This window comes from Heteronotia binoei, chromosome 4 (genome assembly GCF_032191835.1).
Source record: "Heteronotia binoei isolate CCM8104 ecotype False Entrance Well chromosome 4, APGP_CSIRO_Hbin_v1, whole genome shotgun sequence".
NCBI lineage: Eukaryota > Metazoa > Chordata > Lepidosauria > Squamata > Gekkonidae > Heteronotia > Heteronotia binoei.
Window position 1 is genome coordinate 20879706 of NC_083226.1, and position 18019 is coordinate 20897724.

The 18019-nt window shown below is 48.8% G+C and overlaps 1 protein-coding gene across 1 annotated transcript in view; it reads left to right on the forward strand.

The window, feature by feature from the left end:
* ZNF384 (zinc finger protein 384) overlaps nucleotides 1–3254 on the forward strand; it is a 56882-nt gene extending 53628 nt beyond the window's left edge. The window contains 3 exon segments of the mRNA XM_060236898.1: nucleotides 218–376; nucleotides 1173–1297; nucleotides 1299–3254. Of these exon segments, the coding sequence (XP_060092881.1) occupies nucleotides 218–376; nucleotides 1173–1297; nucleotides 1299–1521 (507 nt within the window). The 3' untranslated portion in view covers nucleotides 1522–3254.
* The last annotated feature ends 14765 nt before the right edge of the window (nucleotides 3255–18019 follow it).

An 18019-nucleotide genomic window follows, 5' to 3' on the forward strand; every position in this document is an offset into this window, starting at 1 on the left:
GGAGAGTAGCATAAGAGTAGCATAAGCCGTGGAGTGCATTGTGACTTCGGTATGTTCAGCCCATGCCATGTCGGGAATCCCAAATGTCTAGGAGGGGCCTTTGCGAACTGGAGTAGTGAACTGTGGCTTCTGATTTCTGAGTCCAGAGTCAGGCCAGGGACAGTGCCCGGAGGCATCAGTCGCTCTGACCTCTCTCTCCTCTCCTTGTCTCTCGCAGTCACACAGACGGCAACACAACAAAGACAAACCATTCAAGTGCCACAACTGCCACCGTGCATACACAGACGCCACCTCGCTGGAGGTTCACCTGGCCACTCACACAGTGAAGCACGCCAAGATCTACAACTGCTCTATGTGCAATCGGGCCTACACCTCAGTAAGAAAGACTGGCCCTGTGCTGGAGGAGGAGGAGGAGGAGGGGAGCACTGCTGAACTGAAGTAGCCCTGGGAGAGGCGGGTTCTTGCTAGGTCGCCCGTCCGGGTTTATTTGTCTGACTCTCTGATTGTCTTTTCCTTTCCTTTCCTTTCCTTTCCTTTCCTTTCCTTTCCTTTCCTTTCCTTTCCTTTCCTTTCCTTTCCTTTCCTTTCCTTTCCTTTCCTTTCCTTTCCTTTCCTTTCCTTTCCTTTCCTTTCTTTTCCTTTCCTTTCCTTTCCTTTCCTTTCCTTTCCTTTCCTCCTCCTCCCCTTCCCCTCCCTCCCTTCCTCCCTTCCTTCCTTCCTTCTTTCTTTTTTTCTTTTTTTTCCTTCCTTCCTTCCTTCCTTCCTTTCCTCCCTCCCCCCTCCCTCCTTCCCCCCTCCCTCCCTCCCTCCCTCCTTCCTTCCTTCCCTCCCTCCCTCCCCCCTCCCTCCTTCCCCCTTCCTTCCTTCCTTCCTTCCTTCCTTCTTCCTTCCTTCCTTCCTTCCTTCCTTCCTTCCTTCCTTCCTTCCTTCCTTCCTTCCTTCCTTCCTTCCTTCCTCCCTTCCTCCCTTCCTCACCTCCCTCCCTCCCTCCCTCCCTCCCTCCTCCCTCCCTCCCTCCTTCCCTTCCCTCCTTCCCTTCCCTTCCCTTCCCTTCCCTTCCCTTCCCTTTCCCTTCCCTTCCCTTCCCTTCCCTTCCCTCCCTTTCCTTCCGTCCCTTCCTTTCCCGTCCCTTCCCTCCCTCCTTCCCTCCCTCCCTCCCTCTTCTATTACAGGAGACATACCTGATGAAGCACAAGCGGAAACACAACATCCCGGACCCCCAGCAGCAGGTGGCCCAGGTGCAGGCGCAAGTGCAGGCCCAGGTGCAGGCGCAGGTGCAGGCGCAGGTGCAAGCTCAAACGCAGGCAATCACAGCAGCAGCAACAGCAGCAGCAACAGCAGCACTTCCAGTCACAGGGGGGCGGGGCGGCGGGGGGCCCGTCTGGGGACAACAACCCTCCCAACCCCCCGCCCCAGTGTTCCTTTGACCTTTCCCCTTACAAGACTTCTGAGCACCACAAGGACATCTGCCTCACAGTTAGCACCAGCGCCATCCAAGTGGAACACCTTTCTAGCTCCTAGAGACCTTGGCAGAAAGGAGCAGAAAACTTGTGGTGCAGAGCCCGTGCTCAAGGGGGGCATTTCTCATGTGATGGCCTCTTCTCATGCAACAGCCTTTGGCCCTCTTCTATCACAGTTTCCCTCTGGGGGAGGGGAACGGGCGGGTTAGATCCGTTTAATGGCCTCTCCCCTCTCAGCAGCGACCCCTTAACGCCTGTGGGGCACTGTGGTGGGCTTGAATGGGGAAAGGAGCTCCCTTTTTGTCGGGAGGGGTCCTTTCCTTCGGCAAGCATCTTTGGTTTGTCAAAGAAGGCCTCCCCCCCATTTCTTTCTCCTTTTTTTAAGGTGAAAGCGCCCCCATCTCCCTTCTGGTACCTGATGAGGAACGAGGGGTGGCTAACGGACGGGAGGGACTTCAACTTTGGCTGGTTGCTGAGTACCGAGGGCACGCAACAGGGAGACTCCTGAAGGGTGTCGAGTGGAGAAAATTGGCTCTCTCTCTCTCTCTCTCTCTCGTTTTTATATCCCCCTCCCTTCTTTATGAGGAGGAGGAGGAGGAGTTATCGCTCCGGGGCCACGCACCAGATGTACCCATTGCGCAGAACCACGGGGACAAAGGAAATGAGGGATATTGCTGGGGCTGGAGGTCCGCCTGGACTCGTGTCGGCCTTCTCTACTGTTGCGGAGGGGTGTGTTGGGTCTGCCGCCCCCCACCCAGCCGCCTCCACGAGGACTCGGAGGGGGGGAGGGAGAGACTGCAGCTCTCGCACCTTTTTTTTTTTTTTGCAGCTTCTGCACCATCTCAATACCACAAAATTCCAACCAAAAAAACAAAAAAAAAAGCGGCCAGTGGTAACGAGTGCCAAAACGAACGTGGTCTCCTCTCTCTCGCTTTCTCTCCCGGAGAGAGGGGCAGAAGTGGTGGTCCTCCCATCTCCCCCCCCGCCAGGCTGCTGCCCCTTCCTACCCCGCGGCAGCTAACTGGAGATCGTTTCGTGGGGCCAGCGGGGAAGGATACTGTTGAGCTGCTCCTCTCCTCTCGCAGCATGGTGCTCCAGATGCTTCCTTTGCTTTCTACGTCGCCGAGGCAGACAGGACTCGTGAGGGGGGGGCCACGGTGGTCCCCTTGGACAGCAGGAGCCTGTGGACCTCCCCCCCCCCCCGGAGGGCGGATGCTGGCAGAAAGCGGACGCAAAAGTGGTCTCTCCTGCCCTTCGCAGAGACCAATGACAAGGGGAGGGAACATAAAAAGCAAAAGACTCAAGCCCTCCACCCCCATTGAATTGATATATATCTATAGATATATAAATATATATAGATATCTATTCACACCCCTACTCTACCCAGCCTGATCTTGTTTCCTTGCAGTAATTGTTTCTATCTGTGTTTATAAAACGCATTATCTTTGAATTTTTTTTTTAAAAAAAATATTCAATCCTTCATTTTTAAAGCCCCTCTTCATGAAGTTATGTCCCCTGATGATTTTTTTTTTTTGCTCTTCTCCCCTCCCTCACCTTGCTCCCCCCCCCCATTTTTAATATTGTGGCTCCCTATACCAATCATTTCAATATTCTGCATCTCTCTTGGATGACAGAGGGCAGAAAACGAGGACAGGAAAACAAACCTAATTGAGTTTATAAGGCGAGTAAAAGTAATAAAATAAATAAAAGATCCCCAGCGAGCATACAAATGCCAGGAGGGAGGGGGGGGATGTTTAATATTGGTGCATCCAAATAAATGGGATCCGATATGTATATGCTGTTTGAATGGTATTTGGCAGAATCTGTGTGTACTCGAGGCAAGAAGGGTGAGGAATTGCATGTTCTTTTCCACTCCCCATCCACTGGAGGGTCAGCCCCATAGGGGCGCGTCGTCCACCTTCTGTACACACTGCACTGCTGGCCCGGGTGCTGAAAACAGCTGGTAAGCAAGGACAGAGTTCCATAAGCAACTGGGAGTCCCATGTTCTCAGGCTGGCTCAAGACTGGTTGTCACTTACCTCCGGCGTCTTGCCCCTAACTCCTCCTACCACCCACACTTAGCTCCACTGAAATTAAAAGGGATAGGTCCTTAAATATCTCATAATGGTTGTTTGACTATGGAGTGTGTGTGAATTATGCGCGTGTCAGGCACGGGTACGAGTATTACGAAGCGTCTCTAGCTTCATCGATGGGTACGCGCACGTCTGCCGAAATCCCACGCTCCCATTTATCTTCAGTTGTGAATTACCCAGCCTCCGAGGTAACTTTGTGTCTACTCATGCACATTTGGGAGTTGCAGGGATTACCCTGTCCTCTTTCCTTTTGGAGTGGAGCGATTGGGAGGGACTTGTCAGGATTTTGCAAGGCATCCATCCGCCATTTAGCGCACGACTCGGCTCGCACATTCCCAGCTTCTCCTGGCAGCAGATGTTGGGGGTCAGGAGAATCCGCCGTACCGCCTAAGCAGAATGGCAAGGTTCTCCCTTTCATCTCAAAGGACAGGGTGAGGGCTTAGTGAGCTGTGGACTACACCATAGCAAATGGTCTTTCCGTGATAGGGTAGGGAAGCTCTCAAACTGTGTGCAGAGGATGGTTAGATCCCGTGGGTCTATTCCTGAGAGCCAGTTTGGTGTAGTGGTTAAGTGTGCGAACTCTTATCTGGGAGAACCAGGTTTGATTCCCCACTCCTCCACTTGCGGCTGCTGGAATGGCCTTGGGTCAGCCATAGCTCTGGCAGAGGTTGTCCTTGAAAGGGCAGCTGCTGTGAGAGCCCTCTCAGCCCCACCCACTTCACAGGGTGTCTGTTGTGGGGGAAGAAGACATAGGAGATTGTAGGCCGCTCTGAGTCTCTGATTCAGGGAGAAGGGCGGGTATAAATCTGCAGTCTTCTTCTTCTGCCAGCAATGGTGCTTTTCTCCAGTGTGTCAAGGCAAGGGAAGGTGCTTCCATTAGTGGAATATACTGACCCAACCAGATGACTTTCAAAGCCTGTAAATGCAAGAACCATTTGTGGGTGTGGGGACATGTTCCCTTTCTCTTATTTGATACAGTCCTGGGCCAAACTGGTTTTTTAATCTCCCAGCTTGCTGGGGGTAAAGTGTAGATGACTGGGGAAGGGAATGGCAAACCACCCCATAAAAGTCTGCCAAGAAAACGTGATGCAACGTCACCCCATGGGTCAGTAACGACTCGGTGCTTGCACAGGGGAATACTTTTTTACGGGGGCAAAGGGGGGGTGGAATTCTGTGTGCGTGTATCACAGGCATCGGTAGAGCTCATCCTGATTATTTCAGAGATTTGAAGAAGGTATCGGCTGTTGTGCCGCTTCCTGTAGCCACCCGGTTTTTTTAAAAGTACACATTGTCTGGGGTGGTCACCCACGTGTGAGGAATATGAGGATGCCCGCTATCCTGTGAACCGCAAGCCTTTTGAGGCTTTCTCTGTAACGGTGACTTGTCACCAGCAGATGCATCCCTTGTCTCGTGCGAGGTCGTCGTGGCTGAGAATATTGTGCTCTAGGCATTGAGGTAACGGGATCTTGAATCTGGTGTGAGGATTGCACCTTCCTTTAGATCAGGGATGGCCAACAGTAGCTCTCCAGATGTTTTTTTGGCCTACAACTTCCATCAGCCCCAGTCAACATGGTCAATGGCTGGTGCTGCTGGAGTTGTAGGCAAAAAAAAATCTGGAGAGCTACTATTGGCCGCTCCTGCATTAGACGTTAAGAGACTGGTGGTCCCAACTTGCAAATCTTGAAGGCCAGCCAAGGTTGTGAGTCACGCTTGCCTTGCATGGCTGTTGAAATGTGAGAGCTGCTGTTGGAGTGCCACAGTCCGTCAGACCCGTTCGGATGTGGACTTTGAAGATGCTTTGCCTGTGTGTGAAAATCTTTTTTTTTTTGGTGTCCACTTGCTCCCTCCTCCTAAATCTTTTCAAGATCCCTCTACACACACACACATCTCTGAGCTGTGCCAAACATGGAAGAGATTTGAGGAAAACAGATTGTGGAGTCTGGAGGTAAGAGAACACAGATTTCTTTATGCGGGGTAGCACTGCTCCCCAGATATAGTATTAAGATGGCCAACGAAAGCACACCATGTCGAGAAATACTAAACCTTTACGGCATTGAGTGATTTTAGTGCATTATTGGATTCCACCAGTGAAAAGGAAGCACGCCAGCAGAATTTAGGTTGCTACACATTAAGCGATTTCCTGTTTGCACACGCTTTTTGAAATCGCGTCAGTAACTTTCAGCTAATCCACAAATCTTTCTTGCATCTCCCAGGCGAGAGATGGGGGAGGGGAAAAGGGGATGTTTTAAATTTCCAGCCTTGATATTGCATTAGGATTTTTTTTTTGGTATTTAATTACATTCCTTAAAAAAGAATAAACTTCAAACGCCCTCAACTCTCATGGAACTGGGGTTGTGTGTGAATTTTCTTGAACAGATAAGCAAGGCTAGATGGGCCGAGACATCTTTAGCCTGGAGAGGAGGCGGCTGAGAGGTGATATGATCCCCATCTTCAGATGCTTGAAGGGCTGTCATATAGAGGAGGGTGTGGATTTGTTTTCTGTGGCCCCAGAAGGTAGGACCAGAACCAATGGGTTGAAATTAGAAGAGTTTCCGGCTCAACATTAGGAGGGACGTCCTGACAGAGCGATTCCTCAGTGGAACAGGCTTCCTTGGGGTGGTGGGCTCTCCTTCCTTGGAGGTTTTTAAAGAGGCTAGATGGCCACCTGACAGCAATGAAGATCCTGGGAATTTAGGGGGAGGTATTTGTGAGCTTCCTGCGTTGTGCAGGGGGTTGGACTAGATGACCTTGGAGGTCCCTTCCAACTCTGATTCTATCTGCATTTAGCAATGTCTGAAAGTAGAAAAAAATGGTGCCAGAATCCTGCTCTTAGGGTTCTTGCTTGGGGAGGGGGGGTGGCAAATGTCTGACCAGGTCTAATCGTGTCTTTTATATTTCTTTTAGTGTCTGTGCATAACAAAGTTAAGGGTGGCAGTTGGGCCATGTATATGTCTCTGGAGTGTTTTCTCTTGAATGGCTTGCATCTCTCCCCCCCACCCCACCCGTCCCTTTGATCCATTGCAGGAGTCTCAGGACCTTCTTAGCCGCTTCCCTAAGAAATACTCTTGTTTTGGGCGCATGCTGCATGTGACAGAGTTCTTTGCCTAACCCATCCAAGAAGAGCTTAATTTAAATGATGTATAAATTATAAGAACCCGTGTAATTCTGCAGTTTTACTGTGTTAATGTTTGTTCAGGAGCTAATTCGAGGGAGTGGCAAAGAGCCCCCTTCTTTGCGGTTTGCTTTTTCAAACCCTTGGAGCTACTTGGCGTCTGAGAATTCGGGCAGGCCTGGCCTTTGTATTTCGAAGCATCTCTCTACAGGTGTAAGAGGCGAAAGCTTGGTTTTGTTTGAAACGAAAGCAAAGCTTTTGGGGAAGGTGAATTCGACGTCTAGGACAGCATTTTACATTCTCTCCTCTCTTTCTTTTAAACGGGAAGCATTCGGGCTGATCATGAAAACAACACCTAGAAATGTGTGATGGTGACAGAGGGAGCTAACATGAAGCCTGTTCTTGGTAGGACAGGTGGAAATGACCCATGTTTCCAGGCCTCGGATTCTGCGGGGGCTCACAGCAGCACAGCTCCTGAACCTTTCTGACAGTTCCACCTCCTCCTTCCCACCTTGTCCACTGAATAGTAGGTACAGCTGCATAACAATCCCTGGATGAGCTCCACTACCTATTTTTCTACAAAACGACCCCTGCATGTTCCCCCCTGTTCTGCTTCTTGCAGGCCAGCGCAACACACTAAGCATCTTCTGGAACGTATTTGCCAAGCCCATGGCTTCTCCCCCCCCCCCCCATTTTTAACTGCCTTGTTAATTCAAATATGTACCCATCTGTCATTTTCTCAGTTCATTTCCTGTAAGCAACATGGAACATGGCATCTATTTACTACACAAGCCAGTGTGGTGTAGCGGTTAGAGTTTATGAATATGGTTTATGGGAGGCTCAGGTTCGAATCCTCTCTCTGCCATGGAAAGCTTGCTGGGTGACGTTGGGCCAGTCACATGTTCTCAGCCTAACCACCTCTCATGGGTGTCGTGAGGAGAGTGAAGAACGGTCAGCCGCTTGGGGATCTCACTGGGGGAAAAGGATATAACTGAAGTAAATAAATTTATACCTTGTCTTTCCCCAAAATGAGGTTCCAAAGCATCTTGCATTGTTCCCCTCCGGTTTAGTGTAGTGGTTAAGTGTTTGGTGTAGTGGTTAAGCGTGTGGACTCTTATCTGGGAGAACCGGGTTTGATTCCTCACTCCTCCACTTGCAGCTGCTGGAATGGCCTTGGGTTACCCATAGCTCTGGCAGAGGTTGTCTTGAAAGGGCAGCTGTTGTGAGAGCCCTCTCAGTCCCACCCACCTCACAGGGTGTCTGCTGTGGGGGAGGAAGATAAAGGAGATTGTGAGCTGCTCTGAGATTTGGAGTGGAGGGCAGAATGTAAATCCAATGTCGTCCTCTTCTCCATTTTATTTTTTTATTGTCTTCACTTGGTTTGCAGTTTACTTTGTTTGCAAGTAATTTAAAAGTTGCTGCCACAAAAAGTGTCACGTCATTTGGCAACAGCTGCTTGAAATTTTGCCACGTGCGGTGGTAGTTTGTTTGTCTTAGTCTCTAAGCAGGGCTTTTTTGTGGGAAAAGCCCAGCAGGAACTTATTTGCATATTAAAACACACCCCCTGATGCCAAGACAGCCAGAACTGCATTCCTGCTCCTAAAAAGCCTTGTCTCTAAGTAACCAGGATGGTGTCCCTTTCCAGAGAGAGGAAATTAAATAAAGGGCAAATCAATTCGTCTCTTAGAGCTGAAAATCTGGGGCAGTCAAGTGAAATATGATCCACAAAGTCAATTTTATTGCCTTAATTAACGGTTATTTTATTATCCTTCCAACACCCCTGCAAGGGATGTTAGGTCAAGTATAGATGACTGGCCCAAGATCACCCAACAAGTGTCTGTGGCAGAGGGGAGATTCGAACCTGGGTTACAGAGGTGAGATTTGAACCTGGGTTACTAGGGCATGGCTGAAGGTATCCTTGCAGCCCACGAACGGGCTGCATTCCATGGATCAAAGAGAATCTTGCCTCAGCAGATGTACAGTATCTAACTCTATGTTTTCATAGCTGCTGCAAGGAAGCGCCTCTGAACTTTCCTTCGACATCTTGGGTCACGTCACGTAGGAATGCTTTCGGTGCAAAAAGGAAAGCCAGCCCTTCCGCTGGAACCGAGGGGCGCTGCCTCGAAACAAAGGAGATTTAAACTTCAGCACGAAAGCTGTTGTAGCTTCACCTTCGGAAGCCGGAGTCACGGTCGTAAACACACTGGTAAAAGCACAGAAATAATAAAATAAGTCATTTCAGTCCCGCAGACAGCACTGGCCGCCCGTGGGCTTTCGAGCGAAGAAAGATCTGAGCCGCGTCGTGGGCCAAAAAGGTTGCATCGAACTTCAGAAACAAAGAAACCTCGGATTTTTGCCTCTGATCAAAGTCAGCCGCTATAGCAGTAACACCTTTATTAGGGCTAACTGCGATCCGCAGAGTGGGAACTTGGAAGCTAGCTTTCAACTGTAATGGCTTGCAGGGGGTGCCACGGATGAACAGGAAAGATGTTCTCAGTACAGGTCCCGGCAGGGGCCACTCTGCAATACAGGACAGGCTTCAGGTGGTGTTTCGAGCGGCTCTTTGCAGATTAATTAGCTTGGTGTCTTTCATCACAAAAGATCTGAGGTTGCACCAAAGCGTGTGGGAATAGAAAGGCAATCAATGCTCCCCCGCCCCTCCCCTCTTTTAAGAATCTTATTTTAAAAGGAAGCATCCAGATCAGACTAGGGCACAATGAGTGAGCCGTTCTGCAGGGAGCAGAAGTAAAAACAAACCATCAGCTTAACAAAGATGAAGGATGATTGTTATTTTTTTGGATGATGCACTGTGTATAAAAACCGAAGTAGGGGCTCTGAGTCAGTTGGAGGAGGACATTTTGTTTCCTGCGGAGATGCAAACTCAGCATTAGATACCAAAAATGCCCCTTCGGTTCTGTTTCCAGGTCGTAGGATTACCAATCTCCAGGTGTAGCCTGGGGATCTGGAATTATAGCTCATTTCCAGACTGCAGAGATCGGTTCCCTAGGGGAGGGGGGGGATGGCTGCTCTGGAGGGGCACTGGTGTATCCCACTGAGGTCCCTGTCCTCCCCAGTCTATACCCCTAAATCTCCAGGAATTTCCCAACCTGGAGGTGGCAACTCTACACCCCTCCTCACCAGTGGCCAGGGGGGAACCTGATAACCCTCGTTTCCCTTCGGGGAACTAAGTTCACTGTTTGAACAAAGGTAGTTTCAGAGAGCCTTAATAGTCCAGACGAGCTTGATCTCATCAGAGCTCTGAAGCTAATCAATGTTGATACTTAGGTATCAGACCATCAAGGAAGATGGGGGGCTGGAGGCAAAGGAAGGCCATGGCCACCTCTGTTCACCCTTTGCTTTGAAAACCTCATGAGGTGGAACTTAACGGGGTCACCACCAATGTTCCCTCTAAGCTGTGGAGTCTTGTGAGCAGAAATTCTACTTTGTGAGCTAATAGCATTACAGTTGTGAGCTACTGCATGAATTACTTTGCTCTGGGGCCATTTTTTGTGAGCTAAGGCAAAAATGTGTGAGCTAGCTCACACTAACTCAGCTTAGAGGGAACACTGGTCGCCACAGAGTCAGTTGGAACAGCATGTTTTGCTTTCTTAGTTTCAAAAAGATCCACTGTGAGTCTACAGCTCATCTCCCTGAGGTTCTAAATAAAAGGTCCTTCTATGAGAGGGTTGCTAGGCCACCAGCAGGAGAACAGAGCAGGGTAGAGTTGCCAGACCCAAGTTGGAAATCAAACAGTCGGAAGGGACCTCCAGGGTCATCAAGTCCAACCCCCGGCACAATGCTGGAAATTCACAAATACCGCCCCTCCACACATCCCTAGTGACCAGTGTTCCCTCTAAGCTGAGTTAGCATGAGCTAGCTCACAGCTTTTTTAGCTTTTGGCTCACACATTTTTGTTTTAGCTCTGAAAAAATGGCCCCAGAGCAAACTAATCTGTGCAGTAAGCAAATTACTCGCTCACAACTTTAGCACCAAACTGATTGACTGTTTCTCTGTTTTACCTTTTTAATTTTTGTAAATTGTTTAATGTATTTTACTATTTATTAAGCCGATTGTTGAATTTTATGTTGTGAGCCGCCCTGAGCCCGCCTCGGTGGGGAGGGCGGGATATAAATCGAATAAATAAATACATGCCAGTAGCTCACAAAGTAGAATTTTTGGTCACAAGACTCCACAGTTTAGAGGGAACATTGCCAGTGACCCCCCTGCTCCATGCCCAGAAGATTGCAAAACCCTCCAGGATCCCTGGCCAAACTGGCCTGGAAAAAAATTGCTGCCTCACCCCAAAGTGTCAATCAGCATTCCCCTGGGTGCGTAAGAAAGGGTCATGAGAACTAAGCACTGATGCAGCCCTCCTTGCCCTCCTCCTCATGATTTGCCTAATTCTCAGAATCAGCATTGCTGACAGATGGCCATCTAGGCTCTGCTTAAAAACCTCCAAAGAAAGGAGAAGATCCTAGAAATCTGGGGATGGAGCCTGGGGAGAACAGGGACCCCAGTAGGGCACTATGTCACAGAGTCCACCTTCCAAAGCATCCAATTTTTTTTTTAACAGATTAATTGATCTCTGTAATCTGGAGAGGAACTAATTCTGGGAGGTCCCCGGGTCCCACCTGGAAGCTGGCAACTCTAGCAACTGCCTTGAAAAGTATGACCCCTCAAATCATAACCGCCAGCATGAGTATCCCTGCATCTGAAACGTTAAGAAGAATCACTTCTAAAAGGCAAAAAACCCAACAGAACTAGAGAAAGTATTATGGACTTGTTCTCCCTTTTAACTCATCCTAGCTCAATGGAGCAACCGGGTGTTGTTGTTTTTTTTTGTAGCAGGAACTCCTTTGCATATTAGGCCGCACTCCTCCTGATGTAGCCAATCCTGGAGCTTACAGGAGGCCCAGTACGAAGAGCCCTGTAAGGAATTCTAGTAGGACACCTTTGCCTATTAGGCCACCCCCCCCCCCCCCTGATGTAGCCAATCCTCCTGGAGCTTACAGTCGGCCCTGTACTAAGAGCCCTGTAAGCTCTTAGAGGATTGGCTACATCAGGGGTTGTGTGGCCTAATAGGCAAAGGTGTTCCTGCTACAAAAAAAGCCTTGAGTGACCAAAAACTAGAGTGGGGGATGCAGGGAAACCTCTGTCTCTACCTATACCTCAGCTGTTCCCATCTCAAAGCATATTAAAGCACACTCGGTATCTAATCAAAATAGACATTGAAAAAAGTTAAGAAAACACCTGCACAAGGGGGGGGGGACCCAAACCTGCCAAGGCAGCTCTATTGAGGCAAGACAAAACAGCCTGCAGGAACTGGTCCAAAGAGATAAATAAAAGAAAATAACAAAAAGGCACAGCTCTTCAGAGAGCACAGCAAAACAACGCTGTGCTGGAAAATGGAAGTATCCCCGTGACAAGGTACTAAGGAACAGAACTAAAATATCCTAATTAAAAATTCAATTAAAGTAAAAAGAAGATGTCCCGTTATACGTGTCCTTCTGTGACCTACTGTTCTTTCTCACGCTGTTCACAAGATGTCCCAACTGCAAATATGCTGACTTTCATAGACGCAGAGGAAGGCATTGTGTTTTCTTTTTAAAAATTATTATATTTACACAAAACCGAGGGGAAAATTCACAGAAAAACAACCCCAGTAGATCTACAGTTGCAACATCAATTATTGTAGTTCAGTAGCATCCATCCGATTAGTCATTTCTTTCTAGATGGCTTTAGATTGCGGTTTTTAATGATGGGTTGTTGTTTTTTTTGAGGGATAATCACAACACCCAGCAACCTGTACGCTTTCAAACTGTTGCTCTTCCCAATTTGGGCCTGAGCACGCTGCCTAATTTTTAAGGTGCCCGACTGGAGGAGGGGCAGAAATTATTCCCACCAAAATTAGTTTATTTTCCTGACTGAAAATAATGGGCTGGCTGCTTCTTGTGTTTATCACCTCTGAATTATAGCCCCCCCTTCTCAGCGTTGTTATGGCAACCTGCTACAGATGCTGTCCTCTGAAGACACTCAACGGAGGCAGCATATGGGGTCAGGAGACAAGATTGGTGAAGTGAATAGAGGGTTCCTGGATCTGTGGCATGCCGCCCACCCGCATGCAGACAAACGACTGCAGAGAGCAGAAACGAAAACAATTCCAGAGGAGAAAAGACAGGAAAACTGGACCAGGATGGGGGCAAGATAAATTGGGGCGTCAACTGGATCAGCAATAATTGCACTCCGGACCATGTAAGCAAGTTTTTCTTCTCAAAGTAGTACTTTCTGAGGCCAGCTTCTTAGGTTTTGAATTTCTTTGGCGTCTGTTCATTGATGCTCAGGTGGGCCATAGACTGTCTGGTACCCTAGGCAAGGCTAACTCCTACCTCCCCAAGCAAACTGATAATGTCACTGCAAAAGATGATATTGGATTTATATCCCACCCTATACTCTGAATCTCAGAGTGGTCACAATCTCCTTTACCTCCCCCCCCCCACAAACAAACATCCTGTGAGGTAGGTGGGGCTGAGAGAGCTATCCCAGAAGCTGCCCTTTCAAGAACAACTCCTACAAGAGCTATGGCTGGCCCAAGGCCATTCCAGTAGCTGCAAGTGGAGGAGTGGGGAATCAAACCCACTTCTCACAGGTAAGAGTCCACACACTTCACCACTACACCAAACTAGCTTGGGAAAAGGAAAGGAAAGGTCCCCTGTGCAAGCACCAGTCGTTTCCGACTCTGGGGTGATGTTGCTTTCACAACGTTTTCATGGCAGACTTTTTACAGAGTGGTTTGCCATTGCCTCCCTCAGTCATCTACACTTTCCCCCCAGCAAGCTGGGTACTCATTTTACCGACCTCGGAAAGATGGAAGGCTGAGTCAACCTCGAGCCAGCTACCTGAAAACCCAGCTTCCGCCAGCGATCGAACAGAGCAGAGCTTAGGACTGCAGTACTGCAGCTTTAACACACTGCGCCACGGGGCTCAATCTAGCTCGAGGGGTGCCCAAGTTGTCACCCCCATAAGGCTGGCGTTCTAGGCAATCACCTAGTTTGCCTAGCGGCAGGGCCAACCCTGGGTATGCCAAACTATTCATCACAGTTGCCTAATAATGGTCTCTTTGTTTCTGTAAAAAGCCAGTGGAATCAGATCAAAGGCTATGCTAATCAAGCATCCAAGCTAAGCAGATGCCTCTGAGATGCTCCATTGCCGGCTATGAAGGCTTTATCCAGTAGCGACAGTAATAAGGGTAGTTATGAACATGTGCACAGTGCATTCCCCTGACAGCCAAATGACCACAACCAGTGGTCACTCCTTGGAAGCAGGGCTCTCCAATTGGAGGCAAGGATTTGTCATGCAGAGGGGAGGTGGGAGCAGTCCAAGTACATTAGCCGAAACAGGATTCCTCCTTTCGTCGGCGAGTGTCAGACTTCATTGCTTCTTCTGTCTAAGTTGATTCCTAAATTTCATGCATACGCACATGCGCAAATGCAGCTTTGTGTATAACAGGAGTGGCCGAAGTTGTTTAACATAAGAGCCTCATAAAGTGCACATCAGATGTTTGAGAGCCGCAAGAGACGAACAAATATTACACACGCATCTTTATTAAAACTCTTAATGTTTGGGGTTTTTTTGCACAGAAAGATACAATACATATGTATGCACTTTACAACATGACCATGCTAGGGGAAGCCTCAGCCAATAGAAGGAAGAGAGGCTTGGCTCAGTAGCTCTGCTGTGCAACTCAGAGAGCCTGGCAAAACAAGCTTTTCCTCCCCCCTCCTTCCTCCCCAAGGGAGGTGCCTCAGCCAATGGAGAAAATAGAGGTTTTGCTCTGCAGTTTGTGTGCTATTGAGCAAGCCTGGCAAAGCAAGCTGTGATGCAGAAGGAAGCAGGGGAGAGGGAGAAGGAAGCAGATGACAGCCAGTTGCTCGGAGGCCTGCTTGGAGCCCTCCGGGGGCCTGATTCAGCCCCCAAACTGCATGTTTGACACCCCTGGGTTAGGGAATTACGTTTTGGCATCAATGGGAGAAAGAAAGAAATACATATGTACCATATAGATCACTGACCACCATTTGCATCATCATACATCTCTCTCTGCCTTGACACCTAGGTTAGTAAATTCAGCTCCTACAAGAACTATGAAACTAACATGGAACCCTGTGCTGCCCTCTTTAATTCCATCCCTCCTTCCAGTGGCTCCCTCAGCTCTTGCACTCTCTTTCCCTGCTCCAGGTCTCTGGTTGACCTCTGTGGTGGAGTAGATGAGTTTGCAAGCCCGCCTTTCCACCCCTCCTTCCCCGTTTCACACACGGTGGAAGTAGACAAGCTGGAATGGGTCCAGAGGTGGGCGACGAAGATGGTGAGGGGTCTGGAGACCAAGTCATATCAGGAAAGGCTGAAGGAGCTGGGGATGTTTAGCCTGGAGAGGAGGCGGCTGAGAGGTGATATGATCACCATCTTCAAGTACTTGAAGGGCTGTCCTATAGAGGAGGGTGTGGAATTGTTTTCTGTAGCCCCAGAAGGTAGGACCAGAGACAATGGGTTGAAATTAAATCAAAAGAGTTTCCAGCTCAACATTAGAAAGAACTTCCTGACCACTAGAGCGATTCCTCAGTGGAACAGGCTTCCTCGGGAGGTGGTGGGCTCTCCTTCCTTGGAGGTTTTTAAACAGAGGCTAGATGGCCATCTGACGGCAATGAGGATCCTGTGAATTTAGGGGGAAGTGTTTGTGAGTTTCCTGCATTGTGCAGGAGGTTGGACTAGATGACCCTGGAGGTCCCTTCCAACTCTATGCTTCTACCTATGGGTCAGCGCTCAGAGATTGACTGAGGTCCCAATGCTAAGCATGTTTACTTGAGAGTAAGCCTGCATTAAGTTCTTCCTTAACCTCTGTGCTGAATGTGGCTCCCGAGCAGCAGTTTGGCCTCCCCTGGTGAGGTTGGCAAAATTGAAGTCAACCAGAAAGAGAGCCTTCTCGACTGCTGCTCCCTGTTGGTGTAATCAGCTGCCGGAAGAAGTTAGGGCCTTGTGGGACCTCACCCAGTTCCGCAAGGCCTATAAGAGGACACTATTGAACATATGAACATATGAAGTTGCCTTCTACTGAATCAGACCCTTGGTCCATCAACGTCGGTATTGTCTACTCAGACTGGCAGCAGCTCTCCAGGGTCTCAAGCTGAGGTTTTTCACACCTATTTGCCTGGACCCTTTTTCATTGGAGATGCCAGGGATTGAACCTGGGACCTTCTGCTTCCCAAGCAGATGCTTTACCAGTGAGCCACCGTCCCTCCCTCCATGTTGGCTGGCCTTTAATTGATCTGGAGTGACTGATATGGTAACAAGGAATGACACTTAAAATATATTGACCGCCATCTGAAATGAAACAATGTCAAACGATATTAGCACCAGGCTGTTTTAACTGTTTTAATTCTTTGATTTTAACTTAGGATGTAAGTAATATGAGTGAATTGCTTGATTTTACTGGTTGTGAGCCACCCTGAGCCTGCTTTGGCAGGGAGGGTCGGATATAAATCCAATAAACCTATAAGGAGAGCCCTGCAGGATTATACCAAAGATCCCCAGTCCAGGATGCTGCCTCAACAGGTTAGTGGAACACACCACAGGGAAGTCCAGAGGCAGACTGACTGAAGAACTCTGCTATTCTCACCCCACAGCAACAGATATACTGCCTCCCTTCATCGAGGCTCTGCTTAGCCATTGTACATTTTATCCAAATTCCTGTAAACACAGTCTAGGTTGGAGGCCTTCCATATATCTTGGATCTAACCAGCCTTTCTGCTCTTGGAAAGGGAAGGAGCAGGAGGGGGGGATGTTTTCCCTTGGATCACCTCCAAAAGGCTATTTTCGGGATCAGCCTTGGGAACTGCATGAACAGAAGCCATGTGGAATGGGATGGGGGGGGGGGGGTTGTAGTGAGGAGAATAATTGGGCAAGACTGAGCGATAAAATTGGCTGGATCCAACCCACTGTGTTAAGGGCAATATGGTTTAGCTATCCCTGTGACATTAAACCCTTCCCCCAGTCATCAGAGGAGAGGAAGTCAGCAAGTTGCTAACGTACTGGAGAATTCTTAGCTCTGGAAACACTAATGGGCAGAAACGCAGCCAAATTTAAACCCTGTATGCTGTGGTGGAAGCATTGGGTACAATGGGACTTGAAAAGGCTTGATTCTGTCGAAATTCTACCCAGTGTATGTCTGTGCGCACACATGTGTGTATGTTCTTGCTTTAAAAGTGATCCAGATGTATTCTCTGTTCTTTAGTTTGTGTTCTCTGCTTTTTAGCGTCTCTTTCCTTGGAAGAAATTTGGGTGTCCTGATGCTAACGGTCGCTGAGCACCACCTGCTGGTTACCATGAAGATGACACCAACCAATCAGCAAGCAGGAGGACAGTCCCACGGTCCAATTAAGATGGCTGCTTGCACTGCAGTCACTTGGGGAGAGCCACTTCCTCCCAGACAAAAACAGAGGTAGAAATTTAACAGTGACGCTCCCATGGAGGCCTAACCAGCTCTGTGACCCTCCAATGACCACAGTTATTCTCACTAGCTATGCGCCTGCTGCATCTCCCATCTATGGAAGTCATAGGTCATAGGCCAAGATGCGTCAACAGTGGAAACATCAAAATGGTGTCAATACCCTTTTCCCCCACACAAAGGACACCAAAAAGGGGCCACAGAACCTTGCCTAGGCCAATGGATACGGTGGCATCAGCTCACCCAAGCCCTCTGACGATGATTCAAGTCCCTCGGAACTGTGTTTTGCCAGAGGAAAAATCTGGGAAGAAACCTGGAAAGAAAAGGAACTGGACTTACCTATTGAATTGTGAGCTGTATTTCTGTTGTCTGTACTTGATTAAGAAATTTTTAGTACACACGAAGTACACACGGACAGTACACACGGAGGCTTAGCTTCTCTCCTGCCCACCTGGCAACCCTAAAGCAGTCTGAGACTTCACTGACGGAACACAATGCTGATATGGGGGGCTTGTGGGATTTGAGGAGGGGGGCAGACTTCAGCAGCTTGTCCTCGAGTCCACCTTCCAAAGCAGCTGTTCTTCTCCAGGGGAACTGATGTTTGTAGTCTGGAGATCTGTTGTAATTCTGGGACAGCTCCAGGCCCCACCTTGGCAACCCAGTATTGGCAGCTGATAACATTTTAACATTCCTGATAACATTCCTGTAAACCCCTGACAACTTGTATTCTGCTGCTCCACTTGGGCAAGTCAGAGCCTTATGAGGAAAAAGGATCAGAATATAGGCCGCTGACCTATTTTGTTTTACACTGTTGTTTGGTTCTGTCTTGCCCCCTTCGTATCTCCCGCTGCTGAGGAAG